Source organism: Delphinus delphis, chromosome 17 (assembly GCF_949987515.2).
Source record: "Delphinus delphis chromosome 17, mDelDel1.2, whole genome shotgun sequence".
Classification (NCBI taxonomy): Eukaryota; Metazoa; Chordata; class Mammalia; order Artiodactyla; family Delphinidae; genus Delphinus; species Delphinus delphis.
Window position 1 is genome coordinate 44,431,949 of NC_082699.1, and position 27,518 is coordinate 44,459,466.

General features: G+C 37.1%; 1 protein-coding gene across 2 annotated transcripts in view; it reads left to right on the forward strand.

The window, feature by feature from the left end:
• The window catches only part of SPAG1 (sperm associated antigen 1), a 101,232-nt gene that overhangs the window by 8,099 nt on the left and 65,615 nt on the right, over positions 1-27,518 (forward strand). For both annotated transcript variants that reach the window (XM_059994983.2, XM_059994984.2), the window contains 6 exons: positions 11,464-11,589; positions 15,523-15,587; positions 16,084-16,193; positions 16,796-16,901; positions 19,936-20,066; positions 23,017-23,123. In XM_059994983.2, coding sequence (XP_059850966.1) covers positions 11,464-11,589; positions 15,523-15,587; positions 16,084-16,193; positions 16,796-16,901; positions 19,936-20,066; positions 23,017-23,123 — 645 coding nt within the window. The remainder of the gene's footprint in view (positions 1-11,463; positions 11,590-15,522; positions 15,588-16,083; positions 16,194-16,795; positions 16,902-19,935; positions 20,067-23,016; positions 23,124-27,518) is intronic.

Genomic DNA, 27,518 nt, shown 5'->3' on the forward strand with positions numbered 1-27,518 from the left:
GGAGTGTTTTCTTGATTTCACTTTCAGATTTTTCATCATTAGTGTATAGAAATGCCAGAGATTTCTGTGCATTAATTTTATATCCTGCAACTTTACCAAATTCATTGATTAACTCTAGTAGTTTTTTGGTAGCATCTTTAGGATTCTTTATGTATAGTATCATGTCATCTGCAAACAGTGACAGCTTTACTTCTTCTTTTCCAATTTGGATTCCTTTATTTCCTTTTCTTCTCTGATTGCTGTGGCTGAAACTTCCCAAACTATGTTGAATAAGAGTGGTGAGAGTTGGCAACCTTGTCTTGTTCCTGATCTTAGTGGAAATGCTTTCAGTTTTTCACCATTGAGGACGATGTTGGCTGTGGGTTTGTCATATATGGCCTTTATCATATTGAGGAAAGTTCCCTTTATGCCTACTTCTGCAGGGTTTTTATTATAAATGGGTGTTGAATTTTGTCAAAAGCTTTCTCTGCATATATTGAGATGATCATATGGTTTTTCTCCTTCAATGTGTTAATATGGTTTATCACATTGATTGATTTGTGTATATTGAAGAATCCTTGCATTCCTGGAGTAAAACCCACTTGATCATGGTGTATGATCCTTTTAATGTGCTGTTGGATTCTGTTTGCTAGTATTTTGTTGATGATTTTTGAATCTATGTTCATCAGTGATATTGGCCTGTAGTTTTCTTTCTTTGTGACATCCTTGTCTGGTTTTGGTATCAAAGTGATGGTGGCTTCGTAGAATGAATTTGGGAGTGTTCCTCCCTCTGCTATATTTTGGAAGAGTTTGAGAAGGATAGGTGTTATCTCTTCTCTAAATGTTTGATAGAATTCACCTGTGAAGCCATCTGGTCCTGGGCTTTTGTTTGTTGGAAGATTTTCAATCACAGTTTCAATTACAGTGCTTGTGATTGGTCTGTTCATATTTTCTATTTCTTCCTGATTCAGTCTTGGCAGGTTGTGCATTTCTAAGAATTTGTCCATTTCTTCCAGGTTGTCCATTTTATTGGCATAGAGTTGCTTGTAGTAATCTCTCATGTGATCCTTTGTATTTCTCATGATCCTTTGTATTTCTGCAGTGTCAGTTGTTACTTCTCCTTTTTCATTTCTAATTCTATTGATTTGAATCTTCTCCCTTTTTTCTTTGATGACTCTGGCTAATGGTTTATCAATTTTGTTTATCTTCTCAAAGAACCAGCTTTTAGTTTTAGTGATCTTTGCAATCGTTTCCTTCATTTCTTTTTCATTTATTTCTGATCTGATTTTTATGATTTCTTTCCTTCCGCTAACTTTGGGGTTTTTTTGTTCTTCTTTCTCTAATTGCTTTAGGTGCAAGGTTAGGTTGTTTATTCGAGATGTTTCCTGTTTCTTAAGGTGGGCTTGTATTGCTATAAACTTCCCTCTTAGAACTGCTTTTGCTGCTTCCCGTAGGTTTTGGGTCGTTGTGTCTCCATTGTCATTTGTTTCTAGGTATTTTTTTTCCCCCCCGATACGTGGGCCTCTCACGGTTGTGGCCTCTCCCGTTGCGGAGCACAGGCTCCGGACGCGCAGGCTCAGCGGCCATGGCTCACGGGCCCAGCCGCTCCGAGGCACGTGGGATCTTCCCGGACCGGTGCGCGAACCCGCATTCCCTGCATTGGCAGGCGGACTCTCAACCACTGTGCCACCAGGGAAGCCCTCTAGGTATTTTTGATTTCCTCTTTGATTTCTTCAGTGATCACTTCGTTATTAAGTAGTGTATTGTTTAGCCTCCATGTGTTTGTATTTTTTACAGATCTTTTCCTGTAATTGATATCTAGTCTCATAGTGTTGTGGTCGCAAAAGATACTTGATACCATATTAATTTTCTTAAAATAACCAAGGCTTGATTTGTGACCCAAGATATGATCTATCCTGGAGAATGTTCCATGAGCACTTGAGAAAAATGTGTATTCTGTTGTTTTTGGTTGGAGTGTCCTATAAATATCAATAAAGTCCATCTTGTTTAATGTATCATTTAAAGCTTGTGTTTCCCTATTTATTTTCATTTTGGATGATCTGTTCATTGGTGAAAGTGGGGTGTTAAAGTCCCCTTCTATGAATGTGTTACTGTTGATTTCCCCTTTTATGGCTGTTAGTATTTGCCTTATGTATTGAGGTGCTCCTATATGTTGGGTGCATAAATATTTACAATTGTTATATCTTCTTCTTGGATCGATCCCTTGATCATTATGTAGTGTCCTTCTTTGTCCCTTGTAATAGTCTTTATTTTAAAGTCTATTTTGTCTGATATGAGAATTGCTACTCCAGCTTTCTTTTGGTTTCCATTTGCATGGAATATCTTTTCCCATCCCCTTACTTTCAGTCTGTATGTGTCTCTAGGTCTGAAGTGGATCTCTTGTAGACAGCATATATATGGGTCTTGTTTTTGTATCCATTCAGCCAATCTGTGTCTTTTGGTGGGAGCATTTAGTCCATTTACATTTAAGGTAATTATCAATATGTATGTTCCTATTCCCATTTTCTAAATTGTTTTGGGTTCGTTATTGTAATTCTTTTCCTTCTCTTGTGTTTCTTGCCTAGAGAAGTTCCTTTAGCATTTGTTGTAAAGCTGGTTTGGTGGTGCTGAACTCTCTCAACTTTTGCTTGTCTGTAAAGGTTTTAATTTCTCCATCAAATCTGAATGAGATCCTTGCTGGGTAGAGTAATCTTGGTTGCAGGTTTTTCTCCTTCATCACTTTAAATGTGTCCTGCCACTCCCTTCTGGCTTGCAGAGTTTCTGCTGAAAGATCAGCTGTTAACCTTATGGGGATTCCCTTGTGTGTTATTTGTTGTTTTTCCCTTGCTGCTTTTAATATGCTTTCTTTGTTTTTAATTTTTGACAGTTTGATTAATATGTGTTTTGGCGTATTTCTCCTTGGATTTATCCTGTATGGGACTCTCTGTGCTTCCTGGACTTGATTAACTATTTCCTTTCCCCTATTAGGGAAGTTTTCAACTATAATCTCTTCAAATATTTTTCTCAGTCCCTTTCTTTTTCTCTTCTTCTTCTGGAACCCCTATAATTCGAATGTCGGTGCGTTTAATGTTGTCCCAGAGGTCTCTGAGACTGTCCTCAGTTCTTTTTATTCTGGTTTCTTTATTCTGCTTTGCAGTAGTTATTTCCACTATTTTATCTTCCAGGTCACTTATCCTATCTTCTGTCTCAGTTTTTCTGCTATTGATCCCATCTAGAGTATTTTTCATTTCATTTATTGTCTTGTTCATTGTTGTTTGTTTCATCTTTAGTTCTTCTAGGTCCTTGTTAAATGTTTCTTGCATTTTGTCTATTCTGTTTCCAAGATTTTGGATCATCTTTACTATCATTATTCTGAATTCTTTTTCGGGTAGACTGCCTATTTCCTTTTATTTGTTAGGTCTGGTGGGTTTTTATCTTGTTCCTTCATTTGTGGTGAGTTTTTCTGTCTTCTCATTTTGCTTATCTTACTGTGTTTGGGGTCTCCTTTTTGCAGGCTGCAGGTTCGTAGTTCCCGTTGTTTTTGGTGTCTGTCACCAGTGGCTAAGGTTGGTTGGTTCAGTGGGTTGTGTAGGCTTCCTGGTGGAGGGGACTAGTGCCTGTGTTCTGGTGGATGAGGCTGGATCTTGTCTTTCTGGTGGGTAGGTCCACGTCTGGTGGTGTGTTTTGGGGTGTCTGTGGACTTATTATGATTTTAGACAGCCTCTCTGCTAATGGGTGGGGTTGTGTTCCTCTTTTGCTAGTTGTTTGGCATAGGGTGTCCAGCACTGTAGCTTGCTGGTCGTTGAGTGAAGTTGGGTCCTGGCGTTGAGATGGGGATCTCTGGGAGATTTTCGCCGTTTGATATTATGTGGAGCTGGGAGGTCTCTTGTTGACCAGTGTCCTGAAGTTGGCTCTCCCAGCTCAGAGGCACAGCACTGACTCCTGGCTGCAGCACCAAGAGCCTTTCCTCCACACGGCTTTCGCGCCACCGTAGTCTCGAAGCTCCTGCCACTGCTCCTCAGGCCAGGTTCCTGTGGGAGCTGCTTGCCAATTTCTACAAAATAGCTTGCTTGTATTTGAGTTGGGATTGTGTTGAATTTGTGGATCAATTTTGCAGGAATTGATATCTTAACAATATTGAGATTTCTGATCCATGAACATATATTTTTTCTGTTCACATAGGTCTTTAATGAAGCAGTGTCTCATAGTTTTCAGTGTATACTTCTTATTTTTAATGAAATTTATTTCTAAGTATCTAATATATTTTATGCTACTGTAAAAGTTAATGTTTTAATTTAAATTTTTTTTGCTCATTCTTAGTCACTTCAGTTATGAAATTTTATTGGTTTATATAAAATTTATTATCTTAACCATTTTTTTTTTTTTGCGGTACGCGGGCCTCTCCCTGTTGTGACTCTCCCGTTGCGGAGTACAGGCTCTGGATGCGCAGGCTCAGCGGCCATGTCTCACAGGCCTAGCCGCTCCACGGCATATGGGATGTTCCCGGACCGGGGCACGAACCTGTGTCCCATGCATCGGCAGGCGGACTCTCAACCACTGCGCCACCAGGGAAGCCCCTATCTTAACCATTTTTAAGTGTACAGTTCATTAGTGTTAAGTATATTCATATTGTTGTGCAACCAATCTCAAAAACTTTTTCATCTTCCAAAACTGAAGTTCTCTACCCATTAAATAACAACTCTCCAATCCCACCCCCACCACCAGCCCCTGGCAACCACCATTCTACTTTCTGTTTTATTTCTTTTTTGATCCGTTTACATTCTTTTTTATTTTTTTATTGCAGTATAGTTGATTTACAATGTTGTGTCAGCATCAGGTGTACAGCACAGTGATTCAGTTATACATACATATATATCTATCTTTTTTCTGATTCTTTTCCCTTATAGGTTATTACAAAATATTGAGTATAGTTTCCTGTGCTACACAGTAGGTCCTTGTTGATTATTTGATATATAGTAGTGTATATATATTAATCCCAAACTCCTAATTTATCCCTCCCCCCCCTTCCCTTTTGATAACCGTAAGTTTGTTTTCTATGTCTGTGGGCCTATTTCTGTTTTGTTTATAAGTTCATTTATATCATTTTTTTTGGATTCCATATATAAACAGTATCATATGATGTTTGTCTTTCTCTGTCTGGCTTTTCACTTAGTATAATCATCTCTAGTCCATCCATGTTGCTGCAGATGGCATCATTTCATTCTTTTTTATGGCTGAGTAATATTCTGCTGAATAAATATACCACATCTTCCTTATCCATTCACCTGTTGATAGACATTAAGGTTGCTTGCATGTCTTGGCTATTGTAAACAGTGCTGCAATGAACATTGGGGTGCATATATCTTTTCCAATTACGGTTTTATCCAGATGTATGCTCAGGAGTGGGATTGCAGTATCATATGGTAACTCTATTTTTAGTTTTATAAGGAACCTCTATACTGTTCTCCATAGTGGCTGCACCAATTTACATTCCCACCAACAGTGTAGGAGAGTTCCTTTTTCTCCACACCCTCTCCAACATTTATTATTTGTAGACTTTTTGGCGATGGCCATTCTGACCAATGTGAGGTGATACTTTATTGTAGTTTTGATTTGCATTTCTCTAATAATTAGTGATGTTGAGCATCTTTTCATGTGCCTTTTGGCCTTCTGTATGTCTTCTTTGGAGAAATGTCTCTTTAGATCTTCTGCCCATTTTTTTGATTTTTTATATATATATATATATATATATATAACTGTATTAGCTGTTTGTATATTTTGGAGATTAATCTTTTGTCATTTGCATCATTTGCAAATATTTTCTCCTATTCTGTAGGTGTTCCTTTCGTTTTGTTTGTGGTTTCCTTTGCTGTGCAAAAGCTTTTAAGTTTAATTAGGTACCATTTGTTTATTTTTGTCTTTATTTCCATTATTCTAGGAGATGGATCTAAAAAGATATTGCTGCAATTTATGTCAAAGAGTGTTCTGCCTATGTTTTCCTCTAGGAGTTTTAAAGTATCCAGTCTTAAATCTATTTTTATTTATTTATTTATTTATTTATTTATTTATTTGCGGTACGCGGGCCTCTCACTGTTGTGGCCTCTCCCGTTGCGGAGCACAGGCTCCGGACGCGCAGGCTCAGCGGCCATGGCTCACGGGCCTAGCCACTCCACGGCATGTGGGATCTTCCCGGACCGGGTCACGAACCCATCCATGTTCCCTGCATCGGCAGGTGGACTCTCAACCACTGCGCCACCAGGGAAGCCCTTTAATTTATTTTTGTATGTGGTGGGAGAGAATGTTCTAATTTCATTCTTTTACATGTGGCTGTCCAGTTTTCCCAGCACCACTTATTGAAGAGTCTGTCTTTTCTCCGTTGTGTATTCTTGCCTCCTTTGTCATAGATTAATGACCTAGGTGTTTGGATTTATTTCTCGGCTGTCTATCCTGTTCCGTTGATCTATATTTCTGTTTTTTGTGCCAGTACCATACTGTTTTGATTATTGTAGCTTTATAGCATAGTCTGAAGTCAGGAAGCCTGATTCCTCCAGCTTCATTTTTCTCTCTCAGGATTGCTTTTGGCTCTTTGGGGTCTTTTGTGTTTCCATACAAATGTAAAATTTTTTGTTCTAGTTCTGTGAGAAATGCCATTGGTAATTTGATAGGGATTGCACTGAATGTGTAAATTGCCTTGGGTAATATAGTCATTTTGACAATATTGATTCTTCTAATCCAAGAACATGGTATATCTTTCCATCTCTTTGTGTCATCATTGATTTCTTTCATCAGCCTCTTATAGATTTTGGAGTACAGAGCATTTGCCTCCTTGGGTAGGTTTATTCCTAGGTATTTTATTCTTTTTTATGTGATGATAAATGGGATTGTTTCCTTAATTTTTCTTTCTGATCTTTTGTTGTTAATGTATAGAAATGCAACAGATTTCTGTGTGTTAAGTTTGTATCCTACGACTTTACCAAATTCATCGATGAGCTTTAATAGTTTTCTGGTAGCATCTTTAGGATCTTCTATGTATAATAAGTATCATGTCATCTGCAAATTGTGACAGTTTAACAACTTCTTTTCCAGTTTGGATGCCTTTTATTTCTTTTTCTTCTCTGATTGCTGTGGCTAGGACTTCAAAAACTTTGTTGAATAAAAGTGGCGAGATTGGACATCCTTTTCTTCTTCCTGTTCCTGTATGATGTTAGCTGTGAGTTTGTCATTTATGGCCTTTGTTATGTGGAGGTATGTTCCCTCTTTGCCCATTTTCTGGAGAGTTTTTATCATAAATGGATGTTGAATTTTATGAAAAGCTTTTTCTGCATCTATTGACCATTCTACTTTCTGTTTCTTTGAGTTTGGCTAATCTAGATACCTCATATCAGTAGAATTTTAATTTCAATTTCTACTTGTACATTGCAAGCTTATAGTTATCTAAAATTGGCCTTTTTATATTGACTGTGTATCCTGTGTCTTGTTTAATTCAAACTAACACATTCGTTCTAGTAGCTTTTTTTGTAGATTCCTTGGATTTTCTTTATGGAAGATTATGGCATCTGTGAATATTGAAAGATTTTCTTCTTTTCCATACTGGCTGCCTTTTATTCCTTTTACTTGCCTTATTCCATTGGCTTGGACCTCTAGTACAATGTTGAAATGAGAGCAGCTATCTTTGTCTTGTTCCCAATCTTAGGTGAAATCATCCAGCCTTTCATTATGTTACTTTCAGATTTGTATAGATGTCCTATATCAGGTTGAGGAAGTTCCCTTCTGTTCCATGTTTGATGGATGGAGAATTTTTATCATGAATGGATATTGAATTTTGTGAAATGCTTTTCCTGCATTTATTGAGATGAACATATGGTTTTCTTAGTAGTCTGTTAATAAGGTAATTTATGTACACTGTTTTTGAGTGTTATAGTAACCTTGCATTCCAGGATAAACCCTACTCATCATGATGTATCTTTTTCATATGGATTGGATTGCTAAAATTTTGTCAAGGACTTTTTGTGTCTATGGATCATGAGAGATATTGGCCTGTAGTTTTCTTGTAATGTCATTGTCTAGTTTCTTAGCAGGGTACTGTTGACCTCAGAGTGAGTTGGAAAATATTCTCTCTTCTGTTTCCTAGAAAAGCTTGTGTATAATTGATATTATTTCTTCCTTAAATGTTTTCTAGAATTTACCATTGATGCCATCTGGGCCTCAAGTTTTCTTTATTGGTAAGGTTTTAACTACCAATTAAATTTAATTTAATTCAGTTTCTTTAGTAGACTGAGGGCTATTCGGGTTATCTTCAGAGCTTTCTCTCTGTCCAGATGTCTCCTCTCAGAAATCTTGCCTCCTCAGTTCTTGCAATCTTGGTCTCCCCAAAGTCTGACCTCCGTTCTTCTAAATTCATTGAGACCCAAGACTATTTCCTTTCCCTATGCTGTAGCCTGGAAACACTAGGCAGTCAGTTTGGAGCAAACGTAGGGTTTACCTCATTTGTTTTCCTTCTTTCAAGAATTATTGTCCTGTGCCACCTGTTGTCCAGCATCTGAAAACTATTGTTTCATATATCGGGTTTTCTAAAGTTTAGGCAGGAGGGTAAATTTAGTCCCTGTTACTTTGTCAGAGCCAGAGCTCCTTTATTGACTTTTCTATTGATATGTTTCTTATTTATTTGTAAGAGTTCTTTCCTACATATTTTAATTTTTCCCTCAATTTGTTAATTTGCCTTATAAGTTTTGTGTGTGATGTTTATTTATTTTTATGTAACCACACCTCTTGATTTTATCCTTTATGATCTTTACATTTGTTTTATACTTAGGAAGACTCTGTCTCCACCAGATACATATTTACCTATATCGTCTCATAGTTCCTTTGTGGCTTCATTTTGCTTAAGAAATATATATATTTTTAAACAGACTCTGGGAAAACAAATTTTTTTGGTTTTACTTTATTTTATTCAGTGTATTTTTTTCTGAGGTAAATCATACACTTGAAAACAATTTTAAGTTATGTGTATTCTCTAACTCAGAATGCTAATTTTTAAAAACTTTCAGTTTTCTCATTTTGTCATTTTATTGACTTGAGTTTGAAAATTTGGTAATTAATTTACAGGTTAAAATAGCAGTTTTTGTCCAGCGTTCTTTGGCTTTATTTTCTGAGGGGTAAACAGCCGTTTTAATTGCAGGGCCTGTTTGTTCTTTCTCGGTCAATTCTTAAGTTAGTTTCCTTCTCATCTCCTTTCCTTCATACTTTTTCCCTTGTTTTTCTTTTTCTCTTCCTGTTTCTCCTGTTTGCCTCCTTTTCATCCTCCCTGCCTCCTATATGGGTAGGACAGTTAATATAGTTTATCCTAGCCCCTGTTTGAAGAGTGTCTGACAAATATTAGACCCTCACTATATATCTGCTGAATAATAAATAATAGAATTTCACAGATAATAAGGAAATATCTTACTCAGTTTTTCTGGCCTCTGTGACGATTCAGTTTAATAAACATTATTGTGAACCTAGTATGTGCCAGACACTGTGCTGGGTTTTTTTGTTTGTTTTAAGTACTTCACCTTTTCTTGTATCTAAGTTAAGTTTTTCAGGGAATTTGTTTATTTTATCTAACTTGCAAAGTTATTGGTATAAATTTGTCTAAAACATCCCCTTATTTTTTTAATATCTGTAGAATTATTAGTGATGTACTTCTTTTATCCCTGATACTAGTAATTTGTATTTTTTCCTTTCACTTTCTTTTGACTAGTCTTGCTAAGTGTTTGTCAGTTGTATTAATTTATTTCCAGAAAAACTAGTTTTGGGCTTCCCTGGTGGCACAGTGGTTGAGAGTCCGCCTGCCGATGCAGGGGACATGGGTTCGTGCCCCGGTCTGGGAAGATCCCACATGCCGCGGAGCGGCTGGGCCTGCCAGCCATGGCCGCTGGGCCTGCACGTCCGGAGCCTGTGCTCCGCAATGGGAGAGGCCACAACAGTGAGAGGCCCACTTACCACAAAAAAAACAAAAAACAAAACAAAACAAAAAAACTAGTTTTGAATGTTGATTTTCTTTATTTTTCTATTATCTGTTTTACAGATTCCTACTTTTATTTTTTAATATTTTTATTTCCTTCTACCTACTTTGGCTTTAATGTGTTTTCTCTCTCTTCATTAGTTTTTTAAGGTAGAAGCTTAAATAATTGGATCTTAAGCCTTTCTTCTTGTTTAAAGTTGTATATTTCCCTCTAATACTTTATCTGAATCCTACAAATTATATGTCATGTTTTCATTATCACTTAGTTCAAATTATTTTCCAATTTCCCATCTGATTTCCTTTTTTAACCCATGATCTCTTTATAAGTGTATTGTTTAATTTCCAATTACTTGGGGATAATTTAAATACTTATTATTACTGAATTCTAGTTTAGGTCTGTTGTGGTCAGATACCATACTTTGTATAATTTCACCCCTCAATAAATTTCATCAAATTTATTGAGACTTTTTTTGGCCTATGTTCCATGTGGTCTTGAAAATAACATAGAAGTTTTTAATATTGATTAGGTCAAGTTGGTTAATGTTCACATCTGCTATAACATTACTGATTCTCTTTTTGTCCACGTTTTCCCTGTGTCCATTCTACTGTTAATCAAATAGATTCATTTTGGATACTGAGTTTTTCATTTTCAGGATTTCCATTAAATCTTTTTAAAGTTTCCATTCTTCTCCCAAAGTTCTCAGTTGTTCATGCATGTTGTCCACCCTCCTTACATATTTACTGTAGCTGTTTTTAAGTCCCTATTTGTTACTTCCAACATCCATCCACTCTATGAGTCTGCTTCTGTTGACTGTGGGTAATGTTTTTCTGCTTCTTTGTCTTTCTTGTTATTTGTATATTTTATACTGACCACTGTATATAAAAAAGTGGAATCTGAAGTAATTAATATTTAACTACAGAAAGCATGTTCCTTTTGTCAAACTGCTAGAGTTGGAGACTGGGTCAATCTAATCTGTATGTTAAGTTGCAGCTGATGTGCTAAGGTTCTTGATATTAAGACATAGGCTCTGCCCTCAAGGAACTTACAGTGTGGTAAGAGGGACAAACAATAAATAGAGGATTTAAAATCTATGCTAAACACAGAGGAGGAACACTTTTAGCCCAACCAGGAAGTTCAGAGAAAGCTTGCTGGAAGGGATGATGAAAAAGATCTTGTAAGATAAATAAAGTAGGAAGGGCACCAATGAATGTAGGAAGGGCACCAATGAATATACTGAACAATACTGAACTGTACACTTAAAAATAGTTGAGATGATACATTTTATGTTATTGTATATTTTCCTACAGTTGAAAAAAAAAACGAGGGTAAGAAGGGCATTTCAGGTAGGGAAAATGGCATGAACAAATTGTCACCTAAAAATTGACCCACAGTAAACTATGATGATGTACAGTCCTTTCTAATGCCTGGTTAATTATTTCAAACTGTATATTTACCTTCTTTTTTCCTCTCTTCTTCTTAGAGTTGGGTATCAGAAATTAAAAAAGAAGATGATAAAATACACTTTCAAGAAAATGAAACATTTCCAGCAATGGAAGATAATTTGCCTCCAGTTCGTGGTTCAACCAGCCATCTTCATGTTGCCAAGGTAGGCCTTTTTGGTGTGGGGTGTGAGTGGTAGGGGGAGAAAGTTGTTGTTTATTAAGAACATTATCTTGGTTTAATCAGTGTAGCCGAAGTGTGATGTCCTGTAGGCAACTGGGGATTTTTTTTCAGGTGATCGTGTGTCATCACCTTCTGGAGTAGGCCTCACCTGGAGATCAAAATCAAACAGTATTTTCATTTGAAGGCTTGCATCTTGGGCTTACCACCTTCCTCATTTTTTCTTTTGCTGTTCTGTCTCTTCTACTCTGACAAGTTTTGATGAGTACTTAAGATCCAATTCAGTGTGTAAGAGTTTCAGGGAGTAATTTCATGTATCCAATAGAGGTATAGAGGGAGTAGTTTATTACACAATTAAGTATGATTTAAAGCGTTAAACAGATGAATTAATCTGTTTAACCCATTAAACATGGATTTCAAGCAGTTATAGATGTCATTTCTCTGTTTAGTGCATTTCTCCCCCCATCTCCAGCCCCTCATTTTTATTCCTCTAAGATTGGTCCCTATTTTGCCATGCAGATCTCTCCTTGGTAACCCATGGCTTCCATAGAGAAGGGGCCTGTTGGAGTTCCAGGTTCACTTAACTTCAAGTTAAAATTGAGCTTCTTGGCATCCACCTGACCCTGATATTATAGAACCCAGCCCTTGTCTCCAGTGGGCTTTTGCTTGGATCACACATTCCATTCCCTCTGCCCTCCTTTTTTTTTGTTTTCTTTTATTCCTATCATCTTTAAGAGGATGCTTACCTAACTCTCTTCATTTCGGGTTGAGTCATTCTTGTTTTTCTCGTCTCTTCTTTGAGTCCCCAGTTTTATTCGAAAAACATTCATAGCCTTTTCATCACTCTGCTCCTTGGTAATTTACCTTCCTGGGTCTTTTACTCATTAGCAATTACTCAGGTAACTGAGGTACTAAGTAAGTAAGTAAGTATAGGAAGGCTACTACTGTCTGTAATCAGTGAATTCGTATTTATTGAACACTCATTATGTGTTAAGTCTGTGTCCTGAAACTATAACAACAAAAAACATTTGGTCTCTGTCCTCAAAGAGCTTATAGTCCGGTAGGAATAGACAGACTAGTAGTACAGTGGTTCTCAAAGTATGGCCCGTGGATGCTGATTGTCCCAGAGATCCTTCTAGGGGATCCAGAAAGTCAATGTTATTTTAAAAAATAATGCTGATGCTTTTGTCTCTTTCACTCGGTTGACATTTGCACTGAGGGTAAACCTGCTGGTGCCTTACCATGAATCATGGCAGTGGCACCAACTGGACTAGTGGTCATTGTTTTCTCCACTGCTGTGCACTCATAGTAAAAAATTCCAATTTAACTTAAAAGTTTGATGAAACAATAAAACTTTTTTTGTCATTAAATCTTGAATCTTGAGGACATATCTTTTTAACATTCTGTGTGTACCAAATGTAAAATAGATAGCGTGTGGGAAGCAGCCACATAGCACAGGGAGATCAGCTCCGTGCTTTGTGTCCACCTAGAGGGGTGGGATAGGGAGGGTGGGAGACTCAAGAGGGAGGAGATATGGGGATATATGTATATGTATAGCTGCTTCACTTTGTTATACAGCAGAAACTAACACACCATTGTAAAGCAAGTATACTTCAATAAAGATGTTAAAAAAATATTCTGTGTGACAAAATGAGGAGTACACAGAAGGCACTTCACTGTGAAATGAAATATGGTGGTTATCATAAGAAAAAGCACTTGTGTGATTGACTGCCAGCCGAATTAGCAACTCTTTCCTGGAACAATTTTTACTTGAAGAAATGACTGACAGACAAGCTATAGTTATTCAGAGTTGAGTTTCTGGCAGACATTTTCTTGGAAATAGTGCAATGGTCTATCACTTCAAAGAAATCAATGAACAGTATTTGTTGCCAGTGCTAAAACCTGAGCTTTCAGGTAAAATTCAGAGTATTTCATATTATTGGGGGCTCTCAAATACCTACTTGTGACAAAAAAAATTTCCCCTTAAGGGAGACGCTTAGTGACTTTTATGATGAGCTCCATGAGGATTTTTTTTTTTTTTACTTTTAAACAATTGAGATATAGTTGATGTACAATATTATACAAGTTACAGGTGTTATAACAGTGATTCACAGTTTTTAAAGGTTATACTCCATCTATAGTTATTATAAAATATTGGCCATATTCGCTGTGTTGTACAGTATATCCTTGTAGCTAATTTATTTTATACATAATACTTTGTACCTCTTAATCTCCTACTCTGGTTTTGCCCCTCCCCCTCCCCTCTCCCCATTGGTAACCACTAGTTTGTTCTCTGTATCTATGAGTCTGTTTCCTTTTTGTTATATTCACTAGTTTAGTTTTTAGATTCCACATATAAGTGATATCATATAGTATTTGTCTTCCTCTGTCTGACTTATTTCACCTAGCATAATACCCTCCAAGTCCATCCATGTTGTTGCAAATGGTAAAATTTCATTCTTTTTTATGTTTGTATACACTACTTCTTCTTTATCCATTCATTTGTTGATAGACACTTAAGTTGCTTCCAGATCTTGGCAATTGTAAATAATGCTGCTGTGTACATTGGGGTGCATGCATCTCTTTGAATTAGTGTTTGCATTTTATTCAAATATATACCCTGGAGTGGAATTGCTTGATCGTAGGGTAGTTCTATTTTTAGTTTTTTTAGAAACTGCCATACTGTTTTCCACAGTGGATGCACCAACAGTGTACAAGGATTCCCTTTTCTTCACATCCTCTCTAATATTTGTTATTTATGGTCTTTTTGATGATAGCCATTCTGACAGGTGTGAGGTGATATCTCGTGGTTTTAATTTGCATTTCCCTGACGATTAGTGATGTTGAGCATCTTTGCGTGTGCCTGTCGGTGAACTCCATGAGGATTTTAACAGATATGATTTTTTAATTGTATAATGAAATGTAGGAATATTTGGAAGATCTGTGTAACTCCTAATGACCAGTGGTACAAAATTGTGCCATCGTGCCAAAATGACCCATTCAAATGGTTTCAAATTATGACTTTTAAGAAATCATTTGAGAAACTATTTGTGAGCTGTTGTTTGCTTTCCTCCCATTCCCTTCAAGGTGCTTGCAGTGGACATGTGACCTGGGTTGAGCCACTTAGTAGCACCAAGCTAGTGCTTGGTCAGTGATGGGCCCATAACTGAAGCTAGCCAATCAGAGTCCTTCCCTGGGATTTCTCTAACTAAAGATGGAGAGAAGAGTCACTCTCCTTTTCCTTTCTGATTGGGAGGCCTGTGAGGTTATAATCCCAGACTGTGTGTGGCCACATTTGCAACTACATAGAAAAAGCAAGCAGACAGCAGGGAAAACAAAATCAGGGAGAGAGAAGCAGAGACTTCTGGGGGAGAGAAGGAGAAAAGGGGAGAGAGGGAGAGCTGTAGAAAGAGGGTATATGAACCCTTTATCCAGACATACCCCTGCCCTTCCATCAATTTGGTTACATAAGCCAATAATTTATTCTTTTTAACTAAAATTAGTTCAAGTTGGGTGTCTGTCATTGCAAGCAAAACAGCTCTGTCTAACACAGCAAAGTAGTTATTCTTATTTCTTCAATGCCTAGGTTTTAAAAGAATGAATGATAGTTTAGTACTTTTCTATTATAAGAAAAATCAATAATAATCACATTTCTTCACACATATAAGTTTTAAAATTTTATATATGTACTTAAAGTCCTGCCCATCACTCTCATAATTAACTACAAATTTAAAATTACTTTTTAACCTGCTGTATATTATTATGTTAAAAAAATTATAATACTGGAGTGTTGTAACGTCAAGGGTACCTATTTTTCTTACCCATTCAATTTGTGTACCTTAATCCAGTGCTACACATTTATAGGAAAATCTGCTAATCTTATATTAAATATCTCATAAAATATAATTTTTTCTTTCAGGAAAAAAATTCTAAAAGTAGACCAGCTAAAAAGAAAATTCCGAGGGATTATGCAGAGTGGGATAAGTATGTTTTATATTTCTGTATATAAAAATTCTCTACCATAAAATGCTGTAATAAATTCTTTATTGTTTTAAACCTGAACATATCAAATATCGTTACGTCAGTAGAGTACTAAGAGTATTTGGATTAAGCACTCTTGATTTTGTTTTTCAGTAAATAAAAAACTATTGCATCCTTTTATTTATAAGGGTAACCAAAAATAACTAATGTAATATAGCCATCGAAAATAAAAAATAACAAATTTTTAAATTAAGAGAAATTGGTCACAATTTTAATACCAAAGTTCCACACAGTTTACGTCTGATTAATATTTAAGTTCTCACTAAATTCCATGTTTTCTAGGAAAGAATAGAGATGACTTCTAATACAAACCTATCATATATTTTTGGAATATTATTTCTAAAGGCATGGTGATACAAATACAAGAATATCAATAATAAATTTTACTCTCTTGTTTGTATTGAGCTTTTTTTCTAGTTTTATTATTATTTCATTTAAGATTTGACGTGGAAAAGGAATGTGCGAAAATTGATGAAGATTACAAAGAAAAAACTGTAGTAAACAACAAGTTGCATTTGTCTAAAATTGAGACAAGACTAGATACAGCAGGTAATTGGGGGAAAATAAGAATAATTTAGTAGTCTCTAAATTTTTTGAAATACAATAAAAGCTGTTGACCCAAAGACATTCTCTTTTAAGTGCTGCAGATTTCCATGAAAAGTTTATGGATTTTCTCCTAGAGCTTACCACCTCTAACAAATTCCATTCTATCCTTTAACTTCTTAATTTTATGAGTAAGAGTTACGATATTTAAATTTAGTAAGACTTAAAAATATATATGTAAACCTATTTTTTTTACTGTAATTCATTTTTCATTCCCTTTTTCAAATCATCTTTTTCCTCCAAATCCCTCAAATTTTTTTCTTTTTGCCTCAAAACAAAAAGATGGAGCAGGTTGTTTTCACTTGAAGTCCACAGGTGTATAGTACCATTAAAGTAAAACAAAACAATTATTCAAAAACTCTAAACCTTCAAAAATTCTGATAAATTAAAAAAAAGAAAAGAAATATCTCTAAACTTAGGAAACTTTTATCTTCTTTTATTTATTTTATAATTTTCTGCTTCTGTTAAAATAAGCATTCTTGGATTTAAATATGTTAAAGTTATACTAAGTTATGTTTTTACTTATAGTAGGTAACATTTATTTCTAGGTCTAACTGAGAAGGAAAAGGATTTTCTTGCTATTCATGAAAAGGAGAAAGGTAATGAAGCTTTTAACGCAGGAGATTATGAAGAAGCTGTGATGTATTATACTCGGTGAGCAGATTTTCGTTGTGGTTTATACTTGCCATTTATTTGTTTATTTATGTTTTAATTTATTTATTTTATTTTTTTGGCTGTGTTGGGTCTTCATTGCTGTGCGCAGGCTTTCTCTAGTTGTGGCAAGTGGGGCCTACTCTTCGTTGTGGTGCACGGGCTTCTCATTGCAGTGGCTTCTCTCGTCGTGGAGCACGGTCTCTAGGCACACGGGCTTCAGTAGTTGTGGCTTGAGGGCTCTAGAGAGCAGGCTCAGTAGTTGTGGTGCACAGGTTTAGTTGCTCTGCGGCATGTGGGATCTTCCTGGACCAGGGCTCGAACCCATGTCCCCTGCATTGGCAGGCGGATTCTTAACCACTGCACCATCAGGAAAGTGCAAACTTGCCATTTAAAAAAATGATAATGTTTAAATTTAATTGTTGAAATGATGTAAATAAGCTAAATAATCAGTGTCAGAACCACTTAAGATATTGTACTTGTGATTTATCATAAATTCACTTGCGTTTGCCTTGTTTTCTCAATAATTTCCTTAAACCTCCAAGCTCCCACTTCATCCCCACTTTTGACAGAGGTTCTAACTTTACTGTTTTACAGAGAAAATAGAAGCTGTCTGAATGGAACGCGACAGAAAGTTCATATAGCATAGAGGTTAAGAACTCAGGTTCTATAGTCAGACTGCCTGGATCCTAGTACTTATGGTGCTACCTCCCACCACAGGGCCTTTGCATATGCTGGGTCCTCCATCTAGCATACTTTCCCCTCTTCTCATGATTTAGTTAATTCTGACTTATTCTTCAGATCTCAGCCCATGTCTCACTTCTTTGGGGAAGTCTGCCTTTACTTTTCAGACTAGGTTAAACCTCCACCCTACTCAGTTTAACCCCCCCCAATTTACATACCCATATAGTGATCTTAACTCTACTTTGTTGGAGGTACAATTCAAGTGTGTGTGATTTGGCACTAACTGGACTGTAAGCTCTGCAAGAATATAGCCCACTTGTCATTTTTTTAATATCATTGTATCCCTAATACCCAGCAGAATACCTGGTTCATAGTAGATGTTCATTGTACGCTTGCATGAACTTATGAAGCTCTTACAGTCTATGAAAAGTAAACTAATTTCCTAAAATATTGTTAGAGACAAACTGTGCTTATACAACCACTAATGCTATCTTAGAGCTAAACTCTGTACGATCTTGCTTCCACCTTTGGAAAGAAAATTTTTTTTTAATGTTGTTGGTGTCTGTAAAGAAGTTTGCTCAACTGTTTAAGTGAATATACAAAGTAAAGAGGATATTGAGGTATCATTCATTCAGTACAGCCTCCCCTGTTCAGGCAGGTGGATGTCAGCTCTGGAATTTTGTTTGTCTTTTTGTAGATTTCCACCAGTGGAGAATCTCTTGCCTATTACAGGGAACAAACTTTTCTTGTCTTCCTCTTTGAAGAAATCACAGAGCTGCAGAATTAAAGCAGCATATTGCAATGGTTAAGGGAACTCAAATTGCCACTTTTCTGGCCTTGGGTAGATTCTTCACCTCTCTTACCTCAGTCTTCTCAGTGCGATGAGACTATAACAGTGCCTACTTCAGAGCAGCTGTGAGGATTAAATAAAACAACATGCTGAAAGGCAGGGTAACATGATGGTAAATAGAACAGGTGCTGGAGTAGACAGTTGGGATTTAAATCCTGACTCTACCATTTCCAAGCTTGTGGCCTTGGGCATGTTACTTAACCTTTCCGTTACATCTATTTTCTCATCTGTAAAATCGTAAGAGCAGTAATGCCTCCTCCGTGGATTATAATGAGGATTAAATGAGTTGACTGTTTAGTGCCTGGCATGTGGGAAGTACTCAGTGTCAGGTACTCGTGTTATTTATTCTTACATGTATTTTCTATGTTTGGTCTCTACCCAACTGTGTAATTTCTTTATATTCATCTTTAATGATCTTAGTAAATTGACACTTTTTGTGACTTTCCCATTTTTTTTCTGGATTTAGAAAATTTAGTGCACCGATACCCTTATGTTTCCTATATCTAGGAATACATTATTTTACAGCATTCCAAATCAGTTTTTTAAGCAACAGCCAGGTAGGTTTTAAATTCTTTTCATTAATTATTTTGCATTCATACCCTTAATATAGCAAAATTTACTCTCTTAAGGTCTGTATTCCTCAATTACTACTACTCTCTTGTTTCCTTCAATTAAATTCCTTTGATAAAATTATCATTTCCTTAGATTTAAATTTACTTTTAGATTACAGACTAATTTGTATCTGTTAACACAATAACAACTTAATAAAGGATATTAGTTGTGGTTGGTTGCTCCTTTTTTTTTGTACTAGAAACTTGTCCCTAAAGAGTAAAAAAATATGTATTTGATATTTGATGTTAACTAAACTGGGTTTTTAAGAGATCTGTGGGTATTTAAGTGATCATGTCACTTCTAAAGCCAGAGTCAACTTTAAATCTCTTAACTGGATATTTAAGCATCTGTCCAAACATTGATTTAATATGTTTATAGAATTGTATGTTATTATTTTTGATGATGCAAGCCATATTCGTTTGCTAGAGCTGCCATACAAACTGTCACAGACCGAGTGGCTTAAACAACAGAAATGTATTTTCTCACAGCTCTGGAGGTTAGAGGTCTGAGATCAAAGTGTCTGTAGGGTTGGTTTCTTCTGATGCCTCTCTCCTTGGCTTGTAGATGGCCATCTTCTCTCTGTGTCTTCAAGTGAGCTTTCCTCTGTGCATGTCTGTGTCCTAATCTCGTCGTCTTATAATGACACCAGTCATATTGGATTAGGGAACACCCTCATGACCTCACTTTAACTTAATTATCTCTTTAAAGACTATCTCCAAGTATAGTTACGTTCTGAGGTGCTGGGGGTTAGGATTTCAACATATGAATTTGCGGGGACACAATTGCACCCATAACACGAGCTGTGATTGTTCTACTTACAACTTTAGATGAGTTTCTCTATCTTATGTTTTCCTGTCATCTGCTTGTTGCCATTAAGTGTTTCTTTTACAGGAGCATATCAGTGCTTCCCACGGTAGCAGCCTATAACAATCGTGCTCAAGCAGAACTCAAATTACAGAACTGGAATAGTGCTTTTCAGGATTGTGAAAAGGTCTTGGAGTTAGAACCTGGGAACTTAAAGGGTAAAAGTGTTTATAGAATACCTTTAAATTTGCAACAGGATCTGTTAAAGACCATTTGTAGACACTTATATTTACACTAAAAATATTTCAGATAAACTCAGATTTCTATATGTGAATCATTACCTTCCTCAAGTTACTTTTAATTTCAAGTTTAACTTGGAATTTAAGTTCCTAATTATTTGCATTGAAGTAGCTAATAATCCCAGATGACTGATTGAATAAAGTGTACATGTGTTTTAAAAGAAATATCTCATGCTTGCATTTGAATTGTGGTTTGTGTTTTTTTCTTTCAATTTTTTTTTTATTGTGGTAAAATTGACATAACATAAAATTTACCACCTTAATCATTTTTAAGTGAATAGTTCGGTGGTATTAAGTACATTCATATTGTTGTGCAGTCATCACTACCATCCATCTCCAGAACTTTTTAAATCTGAAAGTGCACCCATTAAACCGCAACTCTCTATTCTCTCCACCCACCCCAGCCTCTGGCAACCACCAGTCTACTTTCTGTCTCTGTGATTTTATTATTTTAGGTATGTCATATGAATGAAATCATACAGTATTTATCTTCTTGTGACTGGCTTATTGAACTGTATCTTTTTATTCAAAAATAAATTTAAGTATAATTTAATATAGATTTAAAAATATGTATTAATATAATACAATAAATCCACACCAGAGCTCTAGAACTTTCTACCAGCTGCTTTGTGGGCTTTTCCACCTAGATGTCCATAGACATTTTAAATTAAATGTGTCTAAAACTGACTATGTCTTTCCACCAACACCTGTCCTCTGTTCTGATTTCCTGTCTCAGTGACTGCACCACCTTGCTGTGGTCCGAGCCTGAAGTATGCAAGTCAGACTCCACTCTCCTTTTCTGTTATCAGGGAGTCATTCCAAAAGGAAGTGGCATAAATTATAACAGACTCATTCTATTTCTTTAAATACTTACGGATTCAGATAAATATAACCACTTAATTTTTCTTCACATGCCTACAAACATGGATGGGCAGAAACCATGGTTGTGCTGAGGGTGGATCCCGGTGCATCAGACTGACTGTCATCATAATAGATTGCTCTCCTTTCCCCAGTAGAGTTCTCCCGTGCCTGTATGTTGTCTCTATCACAGAGTACCAGTGGGCTCCCAGCTTTAGGCAGGTGCCTGGTAAAGGTTTTACGATCTCCTGATGGGCCCACACCATCACTGTGCCAGGCCCTGTGCCATGTAGTACATGTATTAACTCCATTAATTTTCACAACAGCTCAGTAAATGTGCAGGTACTATTATTAGCACACTCATTTTACAAAAGGACACTGAGGCATAGAGAGATTGAACAACTCACCTAAGATCACACTGCTAGTAAGTGACAGAGCCAGGACTCAACACTGGATGAGACATCAGGAGCCCACATTCAACCACTGTGCTACTCTTCTGCCAGTAGAATGGCCTTCTGTTTTCATTCTTCCTTGATTGAATAATTCCTTAAGCACCAGAATCTTCACTATTTAAAAAAAATTTGACAGAGCCACTATGGCCATCATTATGGCCATAAAGCATTGAAAAGTCTTAGGTTTTCTTAAGTGGATAAATATCTTCCTGTTGAAAATTTTATTTTTTACTCAAAAAATAATTGCTCTGAATGCAATGTGGTATTTGATTACATCCTGGAACAGAAAAAGGACATTAGTGGAGAAATTGGTGAAATCCAAAGAAAGCCTGTAGTTTAGTTGACAGTATTGTACCAATGTTATTAGTTTTGGCAAAAATACCGTAGTTACATATAAGATGTTAGCATTAGTGAAAGCTGGGTGAAGGTATATGAGAACTATCTGTATTAGCTTTGCAACTTTATGTGAATCTAAAGTATTTTCCAAAGTAAAAAGTCTTTAAAAATGGTAATTGTTATATCATGAATATTTCTTTATGGACAATCCCTTCTAAAATCTGAGTAGTAACAGTAAAAGCTAAACTTGTACTTACGCTACAATTTTGATTACACTTATGATAAAATGATTTATCCTCTAGATTTTCGTGGCTCATTCTAGGACTAAAATCAAACTAGTGAAATTTATGTTTTAAAATAGCATATTGGGACTTCCCTGGCAGTCCAGTGGTTAAGACTTCACATTCCAATGCAGGGGGTGTGGGTTCAATGCCTGGTTGGGAAGCTAAGATCCTACATGCCTGTGGCCAAAAAACCAAAACATAAAACAGAAGCATTATTGTAACAAATTCCATAAAGACTTTAAAAATGGTCCACATCAAAAAAAAAAAATCTAAAATAAAAAAATAAAAGTGTATTAAATCAGATATAAATATCTCACTTTTCAGAATTACCAAGACTGATTCTTTTCAAAATCATGTCTAACTACACAAAATTCTCTCATTATATAATTAATAACAATTAGACTAGGAAGGCATTCATTTCAGTATTAAAAAATGATCAAATTAGATATTGTAACCTACCAAAAAAAAAAAAAACCCTGATACAAATTGCTAAAGTATTCAATTTCTGAACCTAGTTGACATAATCACCAGGATTCCTTCAGTTCCCTGTGCTATAGAGATTTCACTAACAGCCCAGATTCTGGGTCAGGTGCTGGTCAGTAATGTACTAAATTTAAAGGAGGGGTTTTCTAAATGTTCATAAAGTGGAAATAATACTAGTGATGATTATAAGGAGGAACGTGTTACTGTTTAGTGAAGACCTTCCCATTATTGTAGCACAGCATGGTGCTTCTGAGGGGTGAGCTACCGAGTCTCTCAGCCCTTGGAGGAGCTGGCAGGGACTGGAGCACCCAGAGGGCCAGGTCGTTGGAAGTTGGTGTAGTTTGCACAATTGCATTCTAAACTGTTCTATGTTACATATATACTTACACTTGAAAAGTGTGTTATAACCATAATGCCATATGTTAAAGTATGTCTTTTATTTTGGTAAATTTTCAGCTCTTCTGCGCCGTGCCACTACGTATAAACATCAAAACAAGCTCCAGGAAGCTATAAAAGATTTGAATAAAGTACTGACTGTTGAACCTGATAATGAGTTGGCCAAAGTAAGTACAGAAAGTGATACCTCACCTAATTCTATAGTTTGCTATTTCTGTATTTATGTTAAAATGATATCAGTCTTGCTGGAAAAATGATGTCGAGGATTAGGACACAGCTTTAAGAAATAGGTATGAGGAGCTTCAAGATGGTGGAAGAGTAAGATGTGGAGATCACCTTCCTTCCCACAGATACATCAGAAATACATCTACATGTGGAACAACTCCTACAGAACACCTACTGAGCGCTGACAGAAGAACCCAGACCTCCCAAAAGGCAAGAAACTCCCCACGTACCTGGGTAGGGCAAAATAGAAAAGAAAAAGCAGAGACAAAAGAATAGGGAAGGGACCTGCACCAGTGGGAGGGGGCTGTGAAGGAGGAAAGCTTTCCACACACTAGGAAGCCCCTTCGTGGACGGAGACTGCACGTGGCGGAGGGGGGAAGCTTTGGGGCCACGGAGAAGAGCGCAGCAACAGGGGTGTGGAGGGCAAATCAGAGACATTCCTGCACAGAGGATCGGTGCTGACCAGCACTCACCAGCCCGAGAGGCTTGTCTTCTCACCTGCCGGGGCGGGCGGGGGCTGGGAGCTGAGGCTCTGGCTTTGGAGGTCAGATCCCAGGGAGAGGACTGGGGTTGGCTGTGTGAACATAGCCTGAAGGGGGCTACTGCACCACAGCTAGCTGGGAGGGAGTCTGGGGGGAAAAGTCTGGAACTGCCGAAGAGGCAAGAGACTTTTTCTTGCCTCGTTCTGTGGTGCGCAAGGAGAGGGGATTCAGAGCACTGCCGAAACAAGCTCCAGAGGTGGGCATGAGCCGCGGCTATCAGCATGGACCGCAGAGACGGGCATGAAATGCTAAGGCTGCTGCTGCAGCCACCAAGAAGCCTGTGTGCAAGCATAGGTCACTGTCCACACCTCCCCTCCTGGGAGCCTGTGCAGCCCGCCACTACCAGGGTCCTGTGATCCAGGGACAACTTCCCCAGGAGAACACATGGCACGCCTCAGGCTGTTGCAACATCACACCGGCCTCTGCCACCGCAGGCTTGCCCCACATTCCGTACCCGGCCTGCCCCCGGCCTTAGGGAGCCAGAGCCCCCTAATCAGATGCTCCTTTAACCCCGTCCTGTCTGAGCGGGAACAGAAGCCCTCAGGCGACTTACACGCAGAGGCAGGGCCAAATCCAAAGCTGAACCCCAGGAGCTGTGCAAACAAAGAAGAGAAAGGGAAATCTCTCCCAGCAGCCTCAGGAGCAGAGGATTAAATCTCCACAATCAACTTGATGTACCCTGCATCTGTGGAATACCTGAATAGACAACGAATCATCCCAAATTGAGGGAGTGGACTTTGGAAGCAATGATATATATATATATATTTTTTTTCCTTTTTCTCTTTTTGTGAGTTCGTATGTGTATGCTTCTGTGATTTTGTCTGTATAGCTTTGCTTTTACCATTTGTCCTAGGGTTCTGTCTGTCCGTTTTTTGCGGTTTTTTTTTAGTATAGTTTTTAGCATCTGTTATCATTGGTGGAACTGTTCTTTGGTTTGGTTGCTCTCTTCTTTCTATTTTACTATTTTCAAATTTTGTTTTTATTTTTAAAAATTATTCTTTATTTTATAACTTTATTTTATTTATTTTTTACTTCCCTTTCTTTTTTTCTCCCTTTTATTCTGAGCTGTGTGGATGACAGGGTCTTGGTGACCAGGCTGGGAGTCAGGCCTGTGCCTCTGAGGTGGGAGAGCTGAGTTCAGGACACTGGTACACCACAGACCTCCCAGCTCCATGTAATATCAAACATCAAAAATATCCCAGAAATCTCCATCTCAACGCCAAGACCCAGCTCCACTCAACGACCAGCAAGCAACAGTGCTGTACACCCTATGCCAAACAACTAGCAAGGCAGGAACACAACCCCACCCTTCAGCAGAAAGGCTGCCTAAAATCATAATCAGATCATAGAAAATGCAAAACACACCACCAGACACAGACCTGCCCACCAGAAAGACAAGATCCAGCCTCATCCACCGGAACACAGGCACCATTCCCCTTCACAGGGAAGCCTACACAACCCACTGAGCCAACCATAGCCAGTGGGGGTAGACGCCAAAAACAATGGGAACTACAAACCTGCAGCCTGCGAAAAGGAGACCCCAAACACAGTAAGTTAAGCAAAATGAGAAGACAGAGAAACACACATCAGATGAAGGAGCAAGGTAAAAACCCACCAGACCAAATAAATGAAGAGGAAACAGGCAGTCTACCTGAAAAAGAATTCAGAATAATGATAGTAAAGGTGATCCAAAATCTTGGAAATAGAATGGAGAAAATACAAGAAACGTTTAACAAGGACCTAGAAGAACTAAAGAGCAAACAAACAATGATGAACAACACAATGAATGAAATAAAAATTCTCTAGAAGGAATCAATAGCAGAATAACTGAAGAAGAAGAACAGATAAGTGACCTGGAAGATAAAATAGTGGAAATAACTACTGCAGAGCAGAATAAAGAAAAAAAAATGGAAAGAATTGAGGACAGTCTCAGAGACCTCTGGGACAACATTAAACGCACCAACATTCGAATTATACGGGTCCCTGAAAAAGAAGAGAAAAAGAAAGAAAATATTTGATGAGATTATAGTTGAAAACTTCCCTAACATGGGAAAGAAAATAGTCAACTCCAGGAAGCGCAGAGTCCCATACAGGATAAATCCAAGGAGAAACATGCCAAGACACGTATTAATCAAACTATCAAAATTTAAATACAGAGAAAAAATATTAAGAGCATCAAGGGAAAAACAACAACATACAAGAGACTCCCCATAAGGTTAACAGCTGATCTTTCAGCAGAAACTGTGCAAGCCAGAAGGGAGTGGCAGGACATATTTAAAGTGATGAAAGGGAAAAACCTACACCCAAGATTACTCTACCCAGCAAGGATCTCATTCAGATTCAACAGAGAAATTAAAACCTTTACAGACAAACAGAACCTAAGAGAATACAGCACCACCAAACAAGCTTTACAACAAATGCTCAAGGAACTTTTCTAGGCAGGAAACACAGGAGAAGGAAAAGACCTACAATAACAAACGACAAAAATTTAGAAAATGTTAATAGGAACATACACATCAATAATTACCTTAAATGTAAATGGATTAAATGCTCCAACCAAAAGAAACAGACTGGCTGAATGTATACAAAAACAAGACCCGTACTTATGCTGTCTACAAGAGACCCACTTCAGACCTAAGGACACATACAGACTGAAAGGGGATGGAAAAAGATATTCCATGAAAATGGAAATCAAAAGTAAGCTGGAGTAGCAATTCTCATATCAGACAAAATATAATTTAAAGTAAAGACTATTACCAGAGACAAAGAAGGACACTACATAATGATCAAGGGCTCAATACAAGAAGAAGATATGACAATTGTAAATATTTATGCACCCAACATAGGAGCACCTCAATACATAAGGCAAATGCTAACAGCCATAAAAGGGGAAATTGACAGTAACACAATCATAGTAGGGGACGTTAACACCCCACTTTCACCAATGGACAGATCATCCAAAATGAAAATAAATAACGTAACACAAGCTTTAAATGATACATTAAACAAGATGGACCTAATTGATATTTATAGGACATTCCATCCCAAAACAACAGAATACACTTTCTTCTCAAGTGCTCATGGAACATTCTCCAGGATAGATCATATCTTGGGTCACAAATCAAGGCTTGGTGAATTTAAGAAAATTCAGATCGTATAAAGTATCTTTTCCGACCACAATGCTGTGAGACTAGATATTAATTACAGGAAAAGATCTGTAAAAAATACAAACACATGGAGGCTAAACAATACACTGCTTAATAACCAAGAGATCACTGAAGAAATCAAAGTGGAAATCAAAAAATACCTAGAAACAAAGGACAATGAAAACATTATGACACTAAACCTATGGGATGTAGCAAAATCAGTACTAAGAGGGAAGTTTATAGTGATACAATACTACCTTAAGAGAAACAAGAAACGTCTCAAAGAAAGAACCTAACTTTACACCTAAAGCAATTAGAGAAAGAAGAACCAAAACCCCCAAAGTTAGCAGAAGGAAAGAAATCATAAAGATCAGATCAGAAATAAATGAAGGAAAAAATAGCAAAAATCAATAAAATTAAAAGCTGGTTCTTTGAGAAGAAAAACAAAATTGATAAACCATTAGCCAGACTCATCAAGAAAAAAAGGGAGAAGACTCAAATCAATAGAATTAGAAATGAAAAAGGAGAAGTAACAGCTGACAGTGCAGAAATACAAAGGATCATGAGAGATTACTACAAGCAATGCTATGCCAATAAAATGGACAACCTGGAAGAACTGGACAAATCCTTAGAAAAGCACAACCTTCTG